We start from the raw sequence: 14,659 nt of genomic DNA, 5'->3' as shown, positions 1-14,659 counted from the left end.
GGCTGAGTTCTAGCTGAGCTTTTGCTCCCCCTAATGTTCTTTCTCCATGACCAAACTAAATCCCCATACTCCTCCTGAGTAGCCTGCCCCTTCTTCAAAAGGTTGTAGGCTCTCCTCTTTCTCTAGGAGGAGAAAGTTCTCCAAGTTCCAGCAGAATCTCCCTGTTCAGCCACACTGGTCGTTTTCCCCGCCCGTTTGTCTTACGACACACAGGGGCAGCCTGCCCCTGTGCCCCTAAGAGTATCTTCTTGGAAAATCTCCAGCCTTCCTGGTCCCCTTTGCCCTCTAGGACTGTATCCCAAGGGAATTCCTCAACCAGTGTTCTAAGCAGGCTGGAGTCTGCCCTTCGGAAGTCCATGGTCAGAGTTTTGCTGCCCCACACCCCTTCCTTGGCCAAGAATCAAGAACTCTGTCATTTCATGGTTGCTGAGCCCAGGACGGCCTCCAACCACCACATCACCCACCAGTCCTCCTCTGTTTGCTAGGTAACAGGTCCTCCTTTATCTGTGTGAAGGATTTTTAATTTGACCTCTTTAAAACTGAGACACACAGCCTGCTAAGCAATTCAGCTAGCAGAAGAGTGGGGACAGACAGCAGGAACAATATTGTTTGGTTGGTTTCTGACTACTGATCAGGAAAATTCCAGCTCTATAGCTCTGATTCCTAGGCTTCTCCCATTTGTTTCCAACAAACTTTATGCTGGAAAACAGACTTTCTGAAACACTGCAGGATTAAATCTATGGAATGTGGAAGTGAAAGGAGGAGGTGGTGCTCCTGAATCAGAGCTAGGAGTAATTCTATGTAAAGCAGTAAAGGTATGAGATTGCGTTATTTCCCAAAGCACACCTTGGAGGACTGTGAGTTCTTAACACTACAAAGCTACCTCTTCATTTCTATTTTAGTCTCTCAGCTGATGGCTTAAGTACACAAAGAACATGTCTGAACAAATATATAACTGCCAGTGCTAGAAAGCATGGTGTAGCAATACCAGATGCTTAAGATGAGAGAGATTACTTTTCCTTAAGCACCAAAGCAGAATACCATGTGTGGCAGCACTTGCTTTTAAAACTCATCACCCCAAAATCAGACATAATTGTGTTTATGTAACTGTAAAAACTTCACAGTTAAACACCTGCTACAGATGTAAATCAAGTTTAAGATTAAGAGTATTTAAAACCACAAAATAATTACAGGTTTCAGGATTCAATTGCTGTGCTTTAAGAACATGAAATGTCACATTTGTTTCCATTTTGAGGTGCTTTATTAAGAATGCACGTGTTCCATAGCACAAAACATTAAAAAAATTCTACAGAAAGGCAATTAACCTTTAACCACTACAAGCAGCTTTTTATTTTAATCACTCATAAATAACATACTTAAAACATTGAAAGCCAGAAAGGCTAGACTGCCTTCATTTATTGTAAAATTATTTTATATGAACTCATATTCAAGAAAAGTAAGATAGTCTAACAAGCTTTTGAAGTTAGACAAATGTTATGTGGTTACATAACGAGTCAACAGAACTGACTACTGGTTTAAAAGTCATAATCTGCTTTTCAGACACTGCATCATACTGATGCACTGTTTTGTTGTTTCATGTACAACTTCAGATACCTTTTAGTTCCAAGAAACTGTATTAAATCATTTGTGGGCACAGTGGCAAAAGAAGAAAATACTTCCTGCTCAAACTAACCAGCAAAGAGTACTCTTTTGTGTTAACTGCACTAAGCTTAGCCACTGTCTTACAGTCTTAAACAAGCATTCCACGCATTCTTAGTCTCTACAATGAAGACCACACTTTAAAAAGATAATTTACTTACTATGGCATCTTTGACTATAACTCTGGCAACTTGTTCTGCTTGGCAAACAGATGAGGTTTCAGAAATTAGCTTCGTCTCCAAGGGCTTTAGTAGAAAAAACACCAACGTAAGTTTAACAACTTACAGGAGAAAAAAAAAATTAAGAGGGTCAAATTTTGTTTTTTCGTCTTTTGTCATGGATGATATCGCTGTTAGGCAAGAGGTATTGTGACCTAAAATATCCACTTAAAAGATAAAAGCACCTTCATAAATAATGGTCTGGTTTTATGAAGGGAAATGCCAACCTTTCCTTCAGTAGTACTTTTTTTTCCCCCTACAGTTTAAACTAATAAAATATGAAATAGGGTTTTTTTCCCCCAAAGTATTTTTTTTCAGTAGAAGCTATCCAAATGCTTAAACTATGTCTCCTCAGCACCTATATTAATTTATTTTATTTTTTTATTAAATGAAGTAAAAGATAGGCCTGAAATACTTTATGATCCTACAACACAATTTATCTTTTTAAATGTTTCTCAAACTCTACACACTGGTATCCACCAAAATCCACCACTGTGTTTTATTTCTTCATGTTTTAGAGCATTTATGCCACTTTACACCTCACTAGAAAAACACAATTATGGCACTTATTTTATCAATCACAATTTCTTTCACAGGAACCCCTGAACAAGTCTGATCTGTTCAAGAACAAATGGCAAAAATATACTTTAAAGTATTTAGAAGCATGTCTGTGATTCATGTACAGCAAGCCATTTAAATGTTCAATATATTGAGATAAATGGTTCTGCTGATAAAGAAAAAAAATGCTAAATTAGGGAGAAAAAAGTACTTGGATGCAAGTCAACTTGTAGTTGCTAATTCAGCTGCATTTAATAAAATTCAACTGAAGCATTCAAGCCTAGTCAAACACTGAGACTAGTTTAATTCTGAGATTAATATTTTTAAAAAGCATTTCTAGGGAAGAGCTGAGCAACTACAGGTTTATCTCTCATTATCAAGCCAAAGTTCTACAGAAATTAAATTTCACAGATACAGGCATATTTCCAAATATCTGTAGAACTATAAATCCTGATTTCACTGACCAGGCTCCCCAAACACTTAAGGGGGATTGGGTGAGGAAATCAATGACTTTGCCAGCAGGAATCCCATACAAACATATTTTACATGCCTTCCTACAGTGGTATGGCTTATGTCATCAGGTCTCCATCTCATAAGCCCTGTGTACTTTTGAGCTTACTGCCCATTATCAACCAAATCTGAAAGAGATATAGGGATATCAACAGAAATTAAAATACTATAAGTTTGGGGAAAAAAATTAGCAGCTGTTCAGGGGCAACAGGTAAAGTTAATGACATGTTAAAAAAAGGCAAGCAGTTAATCTGGCCAAAGCATGGTTGCCATTTGTAAATCAGTTACCTCAAAAAAACAAATCAAAACTCCCAAACAACCGAACAATTAAACGCAAGAAAGTTCTATTCTAGTTCCTGACAACTTCTTTTACTATATTCAATGATTACATAGAAAAATTAATCCTAAAGAGATGCAAACTACAGAGACAGATGTTCTAAACTAGGTATTAAATAAATCCAACAATAATAAAAGGGCATCTGAACTGTCAGAGCAGTGCAATATTGCAGAGATTTAAGGTGCACTATCACAACAGGACTTCATGTATGCTAAAACAGAGCTTAAGTCTTTGCTTAAAAGACAACACATTTTTTTTACGAATAAGGTAAGTCTCATTAAATCTCTTTTCAAAAGAAATCTTAGATGAACAGTGTGTTTTGCTGGTGACTACTTCCTTGGAATAGACCATTATGAAGAAAAAGATGCTAGAGAATATGCCAGCTGCACAAGTGCTTGCAGCTGTCTAACCCTGGTACTTTATGCAGACATCTGGGAGTGTACATTTAATAAAGAGCATCTATGTCAAAAAAAGATTAGCAAGAGTTTGTATAGCAATCAGTAGAGATTGTATAACAAGGGTGAAAGGCAAAATGGAATTCAACCTCAATTTCCTATTATTCATGATGGGGCATCTTGAAAATGCTGTTCTCCTTAGACAACAGGTTTCTAGTTCATAAAAAAATGACAGATTTTTCTCTGGTTACCTGATACTTCAGTCTCAACAGGGGGCCTGAATGTTGTTTGGAATTTTACTTCATATGTAGGGACATGTCAAATGACAAAAGGCAACTAAAGTTTTTGAAGGTCAAAACTTTCATTTTTAAGGTAAGCCAAATGAAAAAGGCCAACTGCTGACACAGCCCTCTGAAAAGTGATACCGTCCTTTGCACTGCAAACCCAATGCAAGAGTTTCCTTCCTACTTTAATACTGGACAACAGCCACTGCTGGACTGTGTCTCTACCTCTATTCATACAGCATGGTAAGCTTGCTGAGTTCACTGAATGAACTGAGGTTTATTTTCATCTGTCACACCTATCAGAACCACTGCGTATCAAAGTTGCAAAATAGCAATGTTATTTTTGTCTCATTAAGCTTTGATATCAGAACAAATAGTGGTTTTACAGTTTACTGTTCCAGAACAATATTTCAATTATGTACAGAAAAACTTTGCAGTGTTTCAGAATTAAAGACAGGTAGCATTTCCATTTGAAGCCAGAACAATAAACTACACAAAATTATCCTACAGGCTACTTAACTCTGAGTAGTTAAGCTGATAAAATTGAAGTGTTTAAAAGTACATCTTAAAATCTTACTATGCACTGATTAGTAAAGTACTACAGAAGTGAATGAAATCTGAAATGTATTGATTATTACAAAGTAAAGCTTTAAAAACATTACCATACTACCAAAGGAAGATTTACCTTTGTTTTACTTTCTTCTGCAAAGCCAGGTGTGTCAGTATCTGGAGGATAGGCCACTGTTAGGTAGATATTATAAGGTTTTACCTGTATTTTACAAGAGTAAGTGTTATCTTAATACTGACAGCCTTTACATGTCCCTCATAAATTTATTAATTTATCTTGTACAAAAGGAATACAACAAGCATCAACTTAAACTACTTCTAGTGTTATGTCATTCTCATATTCAATGCTTGCAAGACTCAGAACTTCATCAGATGAGAAAACAAAAAAGCAAACATTTAAAAAAATGGTTGTGTTGGTTGTTAAAAAGTGCTTAAGACATTTAGGAGGAATGTGAATTTCCATTTTAAATAGGGATTAAACAGTTCTCTAACACCAGTACCCTACATTCCTAAACACAAGTCGAAAAAAGCTTTCAAAAAAACCATGCTAATAAGCCTCAGTGTTGTTATCAATGCATCATTTTCACTGCTGGACAAAAATTAGAAAACAAACAATTAACAATATAAAACACGAATTTGATCTTTAAGAGGTATACTCAAGTCACAAAGTTTTTCAACCCACGGTATAAACTTGCAAGGGATCAAAGTCTAAGGAGACAAGAAAAAAATAAGTAGAAAATGTGAGGAAAAACAGAAGGTCTCATGTTAAGGATTGCAGTTACTTATGTATTTGTATGTGTTTGCCATAGAATCGCATCACTTACTGCACTACTATTTAGAAATTAATACAATGCAAAACTGTACTCCAATACAAATAAAGAAGCTTTTAATAAAAATAATCAGAGGGCTAAGAAAAAGAAAGTAATGTTTTTTACTTATATTGCAATACCACATCACAGGTCCATAAAAACTGTTAGTTTTGAGTAATTCAGTCTTCACAAAGATATTAGTCACCAATATTTGAAGAAAGAGCCTGCAGTCAAGTTGTTCTGTTTGGCAGGCCAGAAGCGATTAGAGACAGTTTTTTTTGCACATTCTTATCCTGATCAAGGCATACAACTACCCTGAACATGGTAACAACAGGGACTATGCAAGGGTCTAGAACCAGACAGATGTGCAATATATAAACACTTAACACCTAAAACAGACATTTTTAACAGAGGAATAAGGAAAGTAATTTTCAAGTCAATTTTACCTCTCTTATTGCAACATACTTGCTGAATTTCCATTTAGTAATGAGAACAGTGTTTGGTTTTCAGTCTTGACTTAAGCATAAGCTTAGATCATTGCACTGTTAAAAGCTCATATATACCAAAATTTAGAAGGGTAAACCACCGTCAACACAATTTTTTTTGTGGATAATCCCCAAATTCTAGCTTGCAAGTTTTACTGGTTCATATACCCCTTAACATGGCCTCACAAACAGGTTAGGAATCACTGGCCCATCCCTCAATGCAGCCCTGGGATTTTCTGATCTGAGAGACTTGAAAAATATTTTTTTACTCAAAAAGACTTTAAATCAAATTCCTTTTAGTTCAAATATTTTTTTAAAAGTCTGCACATGTGCTCATCTTCAGTTCTAGGAACAGATGCAAGCTGTTCCCTCTCCCTCTTATGCAACTGAAATCAGCTTAGTTTCTGCAACTCCATGCAGAGCAACAGGATTGTACTGCTGCCAAAAAAAAAAACCCAACACAACACACAAATATCAGCAGTGCTGCACAAGACAAAAAGAGAACTTTTAAAACGAAAGTGTCCTGTGCTGCTAGTTAAAAAAAAAACAAACAAACAACAAAAAAACCAACTTGCAGTCGAAAATACTTGTTCTTGCACATACCTCCATCTGCAGGGCTTCCGCCAGCCCCCGAAGAGCAAACTTTGTGGGAGAGTAAGCTGTATAACCAAACAGGCCCAGCTGCCCAGCCTGAGAGGACACAAACACAATCCTTCCCATTCGCCGTTCCTTCATGGTAGTGATTACTGCTCGGCTCGGGTAGACACTACCCAGGTAATTGACTGCCATTAATCTCTGTATGAATGAGATTAGGATGGTATTGGAGCCACAGATTCAGAATCCTTCAACTGTTTGCTATTATTTACAAAAAAAACCCCTATTTCAGTCTGCTTTAACTAGAAGTTCACAAGATTTGTAGTTCTATGAGCTGGCAAAAGAAACAATTGTTTTTTATTATACAACTTCATAAACTGTTCTATAGCTTAAAAACTTGCTTCAAGCTGAAAGAAATCCAATCTATCTGCAAGTCTTAACAGCATCCAGGATACTGATAATACTCTGAACCATGTGGCCTTCAAGGATAGAAGACAACTATTGGAGGGAAAATCTAACCTGAACAGTGGCCAGGAAACAATCCATTTATGCATGTATGAAAACATACTGAAATTCATGTTTAAAGAGCTTTCTAAAACAGGAAACTGGAAAAATTCTATGTATTTCTCCATTTCAGAGACTTTAACCTTTGTCAGGATAATGGCAAGTCTTCAGTTTCACGCTCTAGAAGACAAAACACAACTGATAGCCCACACAAGCAATAGAATGAATTACTCAAATGTATTATAAAATCATGCTACTTAGTATTTTCAGATGATTCAACATTCTCTGTAGATGACTGGGGTCCTGAAGGTTGTGGCCATAAAGTAAGCAAAATACAGGGGTTTGGGTTTTTTCTTGGTCTTTTCATCAGAGCAGCAGCCTTTCAAGCTGCAAACAATTTGTGCACCTTGGCGACAAACAATAGTAACAGGCAAATTTTTCTTAAAAAAGAGAAAAGACAGACAGATATAAATAAAATCTTCACACAAAAAAAGACTATTTGAAATTCATGGTCTTCCAAATGCCAGGGCTTTTTGCCATCTTGAGGACCCACAGTATCCCCGAGGCAGAATTCCCTGTTCTGACTAGTCAATGGAGCAATAGTTAGTTGAGAAATTAGATGCAATCCTTGCACATCTGACAATATAGTCTAATTCTGACAGCTACCACAAATCAAGGGTATCATTATTCATACAATGTCTGCAGAGACGCAGGAATGAAATCTAATTGTTAGAACAGCTGAATAAGAAATCATCATATAATAAAATAAAAATATGCTCACTCACTTCAAAAGAATTAACTTCAATATCCTCAAATTTTCCTGTAACTGATGTTCCTGCACAGTTCACAAGCATGTCAACTGGCCCCAGCTTCTCCTGAGCCTGGAAGAGGGGACAGAGGTTAAGATGATACCCTGCTACAGGAAGGTTTTACATTATAACAACCTATTTCCATTAGAAATACACCACATACATATATACATAGGTGAACCAGTTCCTCACCTGTTTTAGAACATTCTCCACCTGTTCGTAGTCTTTAGATACATCAACAGAAATGCATAATACAACCTAGAAAAGGAAAGCGAAACATTTTTGCAACACATTAAGTCTGGTAACTGTTGACTACAAGCCTTTCAAAATTAAACAAAACCCACTGACATACTTTCCCAAAAAACCAAGTCTGTTTGACAGGGCAGTCTGCACTTCTCCCATACCAAAGAAAGCAATCCCTGCCCCCTCTGAGCTCCTTTCTCATCACTCTTTGCCAGTTATGTGGCCCAGCATGAAGGACACAGCCATCAGCAGAAATCATGCTCAGACTTTAGTATCCAATTCCAACGAATACAGAAATAACATAACATGGTTAACAGCAGGGGGAATAAGCAGAGTAATAGGTCTACCCACAGTAGCTGATGTAGCAGAGGAAGGAGTTAGCCAAGCCTGGAATCCGGTAGTGGAGGAAGGCAGAAGCCAAATCAGGAGTGCAATCACAGTCATACAAAAGTCACTATAGAGCTGCCAGAGAGAGGCACTGCCAGCTACGTCACTCCTGTCCCATCCTGCTGTCACTGGGAGCTCTGGCTGCAGCAAACAGCTGGGGAGCCCTTCCAGTAACAAGGGAAACCCCACACAGTGCATCCACCCCTAGAGAGGCTCCCCAGCTTCCCTGCAAGCAGAACCAGCTCTTCTACTGTTGAATTCAAACTGCTGAACTTCAAAAGCAGGACACCTGGTGTTGTCCTCCTAATTCATTTTCACCCAAAGTTGGCCAAGCCTTGAGAGAAAACCAAAAGGAAGGTTTCTCCCGCTATTTTGGTCTTAATAACACATCTCTCAAGATAGTTTGCCAGCTGAGACAAATTCTCTGCCTGGTTATGAGAATCATCTATATGTCAACTTTAATTCAGGGCTTGGGCTTCAGACCCCAGCACTTCAATCACACACACACACATTCTAGTATAAAAAAATACTACATTAAGAAGATGTAAGTACTTAAGGATCTTCAAAGCAGCTACTCCTGTTCAAAGTATAATTTCTAATTTACTGTAATAAGACACTATGACTTGAACTACTTACATAAAGCTTAGTAAAAACTATTCCAAGGCAGTCAAAAATCCACAGTGCTACATTTTAACTTTCATCAACACTGAACTCAAGTCAAACCATTTGTGTCATTTAGGCTCATCTTTCAGAAAAAAAAAAAAAAAAACAAAACTCTTTTTCCCCACATCATAGAAAGGCATGATTGCAAAGTGTTTGTCTCAACTGAAAACATAAGCAGCACAAAAAAACTTTTCCAAAATTTCTTCTGAAGGAGAGCACCCAGCTTAGTAGCACACTGTTTAATCGTGACATGTCAAAACTAAAAATTCTTTGAGAAACTGACCAGTGGCACAGCATCACGAATATCTAAGAAGTAATCTGTATATTTTTACTTGCCTTGAAATCAGAGATGATGGTATTTAGTTTGAGACAGAAAAATGATAACAAGCATTGGCCCAGGGAGGGTTTGGGGGCAGGCAGGACAACAAAAACCAGACGACAGTGATATTTAAGTTTTGTTGCAGCTAAAAGTTTGGCCCCGTTTTTCTTGAAAGTGACTGAATGCTTTCAGCAAGATTATTTCACAATCTAGGTTTTGAAGCACCTTCAAATCAACTTCTGGCCAAAGGAATCACTGCCTTTGGGTTACCACTTATGAACTGCAAGATTGCTACAAACTCCAGCTTAGCAAGGTATTGACAAATAAGCCACCCTCTCTGCAGTGCAATGAGAACAGCTTTGGGGCAACTTCTCATCTTGAAAGAAAAAGCAATCTCATATCACTATAATAGGAGGGACTCCTGAATTCTCATTCCAATTTCTATCCTTTCCATTAATTGGGTTGATTCATTTAAACTCAGTGTGAGGTGAAATTAAAAAGTCATCACCAGTTTGTAACGAGGATGATCATGAGCCCTTGTCACAGAGACATGTGGACACATACACAATAAATCCCCTAAGCTTAACCACAGTGTACCTACTTTGGTAGCTCAGCGTTTGTCAGTTCTGCCTCTGGTCAGACTGCAAGACTTCTTCACTGCATGAACAGAACCTGCTTGCCAGTCCCCTACAGCAGGTTGGCTATTCCTGCTTCCCAGCACTGCCTGCAGCTGGACATCAGAGTAAACTTGTGGTGCAAGTTATTGGTGGGCCTGCATATATCTCTGCATATATCCCTTAGGGCATTTGTTACATTTTGGAAATACTTATTCTTTACATAAGTTTAAGAATAAAAAGCATCTGAACAAAAACTACATTGTTTTATTATGTAGATGTCTTTGCAAGATCACAGAATAATAGAATGGCTTAGGTTGGAAGGGACCCTAGAGATCATCTAGCAAAACCTCCCTGCCATGGGCAGGGACACCTCTCAACTGGACTAGGATGCTCATGGACTCATCCAACCTGGCCTTAAATATCTCTAGGGAGGGGGCATCCACAGCCTCTCTGGGCAATCTAGTCCAGAGTCTCGCCACCCTCATGCTGAAGAACTTCTTCCTAACATCTAGTCTAAACCTACCCTCCTTCAGTTTAAAACCATTTCCCCTTGTCCTGTCACTGGACACTCTTGTGAAAAGTCCCTCTCCAGCCTTCCTGGAGGTTCCCTTAAGATATTAGAAGGCAGTTACAAGGTCCCCCTGGAGTCTTCTCTTCTCCAGACCGAACAATCCCAGTGCCCTCAGCCCTTCCTCACAGCAGAGATGTTCCAGCCCCTGGATCATCTGTGGCCCTCCTCTGTCCCTTTTATGGTGGCATCACAAAAGATCAGTGAGCAGGGTTAAAAATCATAGGTCTGTATCAGAATCTAATTCGTTAATATATCGGATTGCATAGATTAGTTTACTTAGAGTGCGAGTAACGCTTGGGAACCACCACAGCTTTTATTGACTACTATCACATTTTACCATTCACCCCTTTGCTTCTATTATCATATGTTCTTTCTTCAGCCACAATCTACTGACTACCTTCACTCCAATGCATGCACAAGAGACCCATGCCAACTACACAGAATGTGCTGCCAGAAATAGTCCCATATTCCCAGTCCTGTTCCTCATCTTTGCTCTAAATATTGCATGGTGTTCCATTAATAAAGCTTTCACAATATAAGATCAATTCCCAATGAAGTAACTGGGAATATTCTGTATTAGGAAAGGGATTTAAAAAAAAACATTGGAGAAGAACCTCTAAGGACAAGGGCTCTGTCCCATCACACACCTACACCCTTAAAGGCTGTACTGCCAGCACTCTAAATCACAGGCAAATGTCAAACACAAATGTACACAGACTTCAGACCCAGCTGCCAACGCAACCTGGTTTCACATATATATCCAAAGGCTGAATAGTAGCAGCACATGCTCATGTGAAAAAATCATTTTCCCTGAGGATCTTTGCCTCTTAGCTTGACCTCCAGTAGATATAACAGTCTTTGTGTATATGATCCACATCAGACCACATCTTTCTCTGCACTCTTTCAGTAACCGTTTTGTACAGCTTCTCTCGGTTCAGCTACCCTCACTTCCCAGCTTCTCATCTGCTGTTCAAGTGTGAGCTGTCCCAGATTCCTGCTTTTTCCAGTTATTTGCATCTGTATCAGGCAGACTTCCCTGTGACCTTGTCTACAACCAAACAATAGCTACAGAAGAGCTAGCCTACCTGTCACTCTCACTGCCTATACTTAACCTGGCTGCAAGTCAGCAAAACAGGCTCTGCAAACACAGTCCTGTTTATTTCACACTGGAGCTTGTTCAACCTGGAGCCTACTTCTGGAGATTAAGGGAAACTCTTATGAACATGCACCACACAATATTATTTTTTAAAGTCCGCATCTATCAAGCTTGGACAGACTTTAACAGGAACATCCTGACACAGTGTTTGACAAAGGACTAAAAGTAATGTTAACCTTGGAAAACTACTAGATCACTTAAAAGGAAATCGTTACTGGTATTTGTTTTATTTTAAATAGGCAAAATATAGTTTATCATCACCTCAAATAGCTTAGTTTTTCAAATGAAGTTGATCTGAGTAAGGCAGCATGCACAAAATGCCCAAAAAAAATCAGCGTGAGCCACTAGACAGAAATATAAGGAAGTGAAGACAGAATCTTATCTTACAAATGCAGGTACTAAGAAAATTTTGTATCAGCTAATATTAACATTGTTGCCTCCAAATATATGGCTTTTTCTGTTGCTGCTTTTCAACAGAATATCCAATTTATCAATTCAAATCCCTTTTCACAGACAAATAAATTGCTTCCATTTATAATAAAGTAACAAAAAAAGTTCTGGAACACAAAAAAGAAGTCAAAGATATTAATAGCCTCAAAACTGTTTACCCTCTCTCCTTGATTATTAGTACTGTGAAAAATAATTTTTGCATTTCATCTTGAGGTTGCATGCTTTGAACATAGTATGCTTACATATTTTAAGCTAGTACCTCTGCAAGCTCTAAATCAGTGTGTTTATGCACAAGTGCACTATCTATTCACCAAAGCAGCTTCAGGACTTAGAAGTCTCAGAACTTTGCAAATTCAACTTGTGTAGCTGTTAAAGCATTTTAGCAGGAAAAAGAACACAAGCACGATGTATCAAACTGAACCTGGAAACAAGTATCTAAACTTATTCACCAAGACAATCGTTGCTTTTATGAATTGTAAAAAGCAGGAGATTAAAAAAAAAAAAACCAAAACAATTTGTTCTTCCCCTTCATCTTGAAGAATACAAACGCTTATTGAGTGACAGCAAATTGCAACTATCCAAAGAAGTGTATTACACATACAACTGAACACATCCATCTTTTTCTCCTACCAAAAGCAGGCTAATGCAGTAGGCAACACCAAACAGCCGAGCTCAGAGTATCTTATGTAAGCAAACTGGGAGCTCTGAATTCAGGTACTGAGTCCTCACTCATCTCTGTCAAGGAGGTCTGTTGTTAAGACAGGACTATATTGTAGTGACTTACCTTAACCAAAGCACACAACTGCCACCATTAGCAGTGATCTTACCTGCTTGTCGTTAACACAATACTTTTCTATTTCCTTCTTTGTCTGCAACAGCTTGTTCTGAAATTGATAAAAGACAAGTAAAGCACTGGAGTTCTAAGAGCAGTATTAGTCTTCAGTATTTCAATAAGGCTCAAAAACATTCCCTGGAACCAAAAAAAGTTATCCTCCACTGTGTATAACACTCTGTTATTGTAATTTTAAAGATTTACGAATGTATTATTAAAACATTAAATCCAACAAGCTACCCAAAATTGTTTTTCACTTCATCTTCTAAAGCAATAACTTCTACAATAGATTTAATGTTTTTGTTTCATACCACTACACGGAGCACTTTAAACTACGGGTATTAATTTTTCTCCAGTATTTTGGTTCTATTTTGTATTTGTGTAGTATTACATTAACTATTCGGAAAGACAATCAATGTTGTGGAATTATCATCAAAATTAAACTAAAATGTTGTCAACTCAAATTGTCATACTCCCTTCAAGAAAAATTGCGTTAATTCTGGCTGCATTCAAGGTTATATAAAGCAAGTTCTCAAGGGTAAGTAAATGACCAAAGACAGATGGGACTGAGACTAAAAAAGAAAAAAAAAGTGCTTTTAGTTCCTGAATAATTGAGATTCTCTACAAATAAAGTAACAACCCATTATGAAAACTGAGTCATTCTGACTAAACTCTTAATACTTCTTAGTTGCAAAAAAAACCCAAGTAACAGTTTTTCCTCCAAAGCTGCCTTGAGGAACAGTTTTTTGCTGGGAAAAAGTATGGTATGACGATACAACGCTGATTAGATGCCAAGATATTCTCTGAATTTTAAGAATTGTCTTTAATCCCCAGTTGTCACTGTAGTTTTAGGGAAATTCCACACTTTTAAAGAATATAGGGTTTTATCCTCTGCCACAGATCCACAGATCTAGACAGTGAAATGATGAATGCCATCACAGAAGTGATAGCACTGGAGGAGTTTTAAGGCAAGCTAATCACAAATTTCACACTGGGCTACTCTCCTCAAAAAAGCAGCCACCTCTGCAATTCAAATGCATTAATTTGAAATGCTCAGTATCCCCTTAAAATACATATAGAAGAAAGTATGGATTTCAATTCCAAAATTATTCCCCACCTCTACAAATTTTTTTTAACAGAGTTTAGCCAGTAAAAATACCCGTACACTCACCTCATCCCTTGCAATCAGTGTTATGAAAGCACCTTGCTTATAACATTCAATAGCAATACATTTTCCAATTCCACTGGAGCCTCCAGTTACCTGAAAGTTATTTGAAAATGGCAGTGTTAGTCCACTGTTGTCACCCCTTCTCCCATATATGTCAATTCAAATGAAAATTCTAAAAATATACTGAGATTAAAATGTCACCCAATGAAGTATGAATATAGTAGATACAGTAAAGTCAGTTTACTCATCAAGTATGAATGAAAACCAAGATCTGAACACATTAATAAATGTTTGTTTCTACCCCTGAGCCACTTTTGTCCAAGTGGTATTTTTTTCTCATTTCTTATATCAGGCCACTCCCACATTGTCTCTCTCACATGATTTTCACTAAGTTCTGTATGTTATTTTTAAAAGCAGAAGTAGTTACAAGTTTGAAATCACTATTAATGTTAACCACAATAATACAATTATATACTGCCCCTTTGTATCTGGTCACAGTAGAAATTATTTGTAAAATTAATAAT

General features: G+C 37.6%; 1 protein-coding gene across 1 annotated transcript; it reads right to left on the bottom strand.

The window, feature by feature from the left end:
* Positions 1-1,820: 1,820 nt before the first annotated feature.
* On the bottom strand, positions 1,821-14,228 carry KDSR (3-ketodihydrosphingosine reductase; the record flags this gene model as incomplete). Its single annotated transcript, XM_008937044.1, has 7 exons — positions 1,821-1,904; positions 4,647-4,730; positions 6,426-6,617; positions 7,706-7,801; positions 7,922-7,987; positions 12,963-13,019; positions 14,139-14,228. Coding segments are annotated over 7 exons (669 nt in total), but the record flags the coding sequence as incomplete, so codon positions are not given.
* Between the last annotated feature and the right edge of the window lie 431 nt (positions 14,229-14,659).

This window comes from Merops nubicus, unplaced genomic scaffold (genome assembly GCF_000691845.1).
Source record: "Merops nubicus isolate BGI_N331 unplaced genomic scaffold, ASM69184v1 scaffold17873, whole genome shotgun sequence".
Classification (NCBI taxonomy): domain Eukaryota; kingdom Metazoa; phylum Chordata; class Aves; order Coraciiformes; family Meropidae; genus Merops; species Merops nubicus.
The sequence above is the reverse complement of the archived record's forward strand: the minus strand, read 5'-3'. Positions and strand labels throughout refer to the sequence as shown.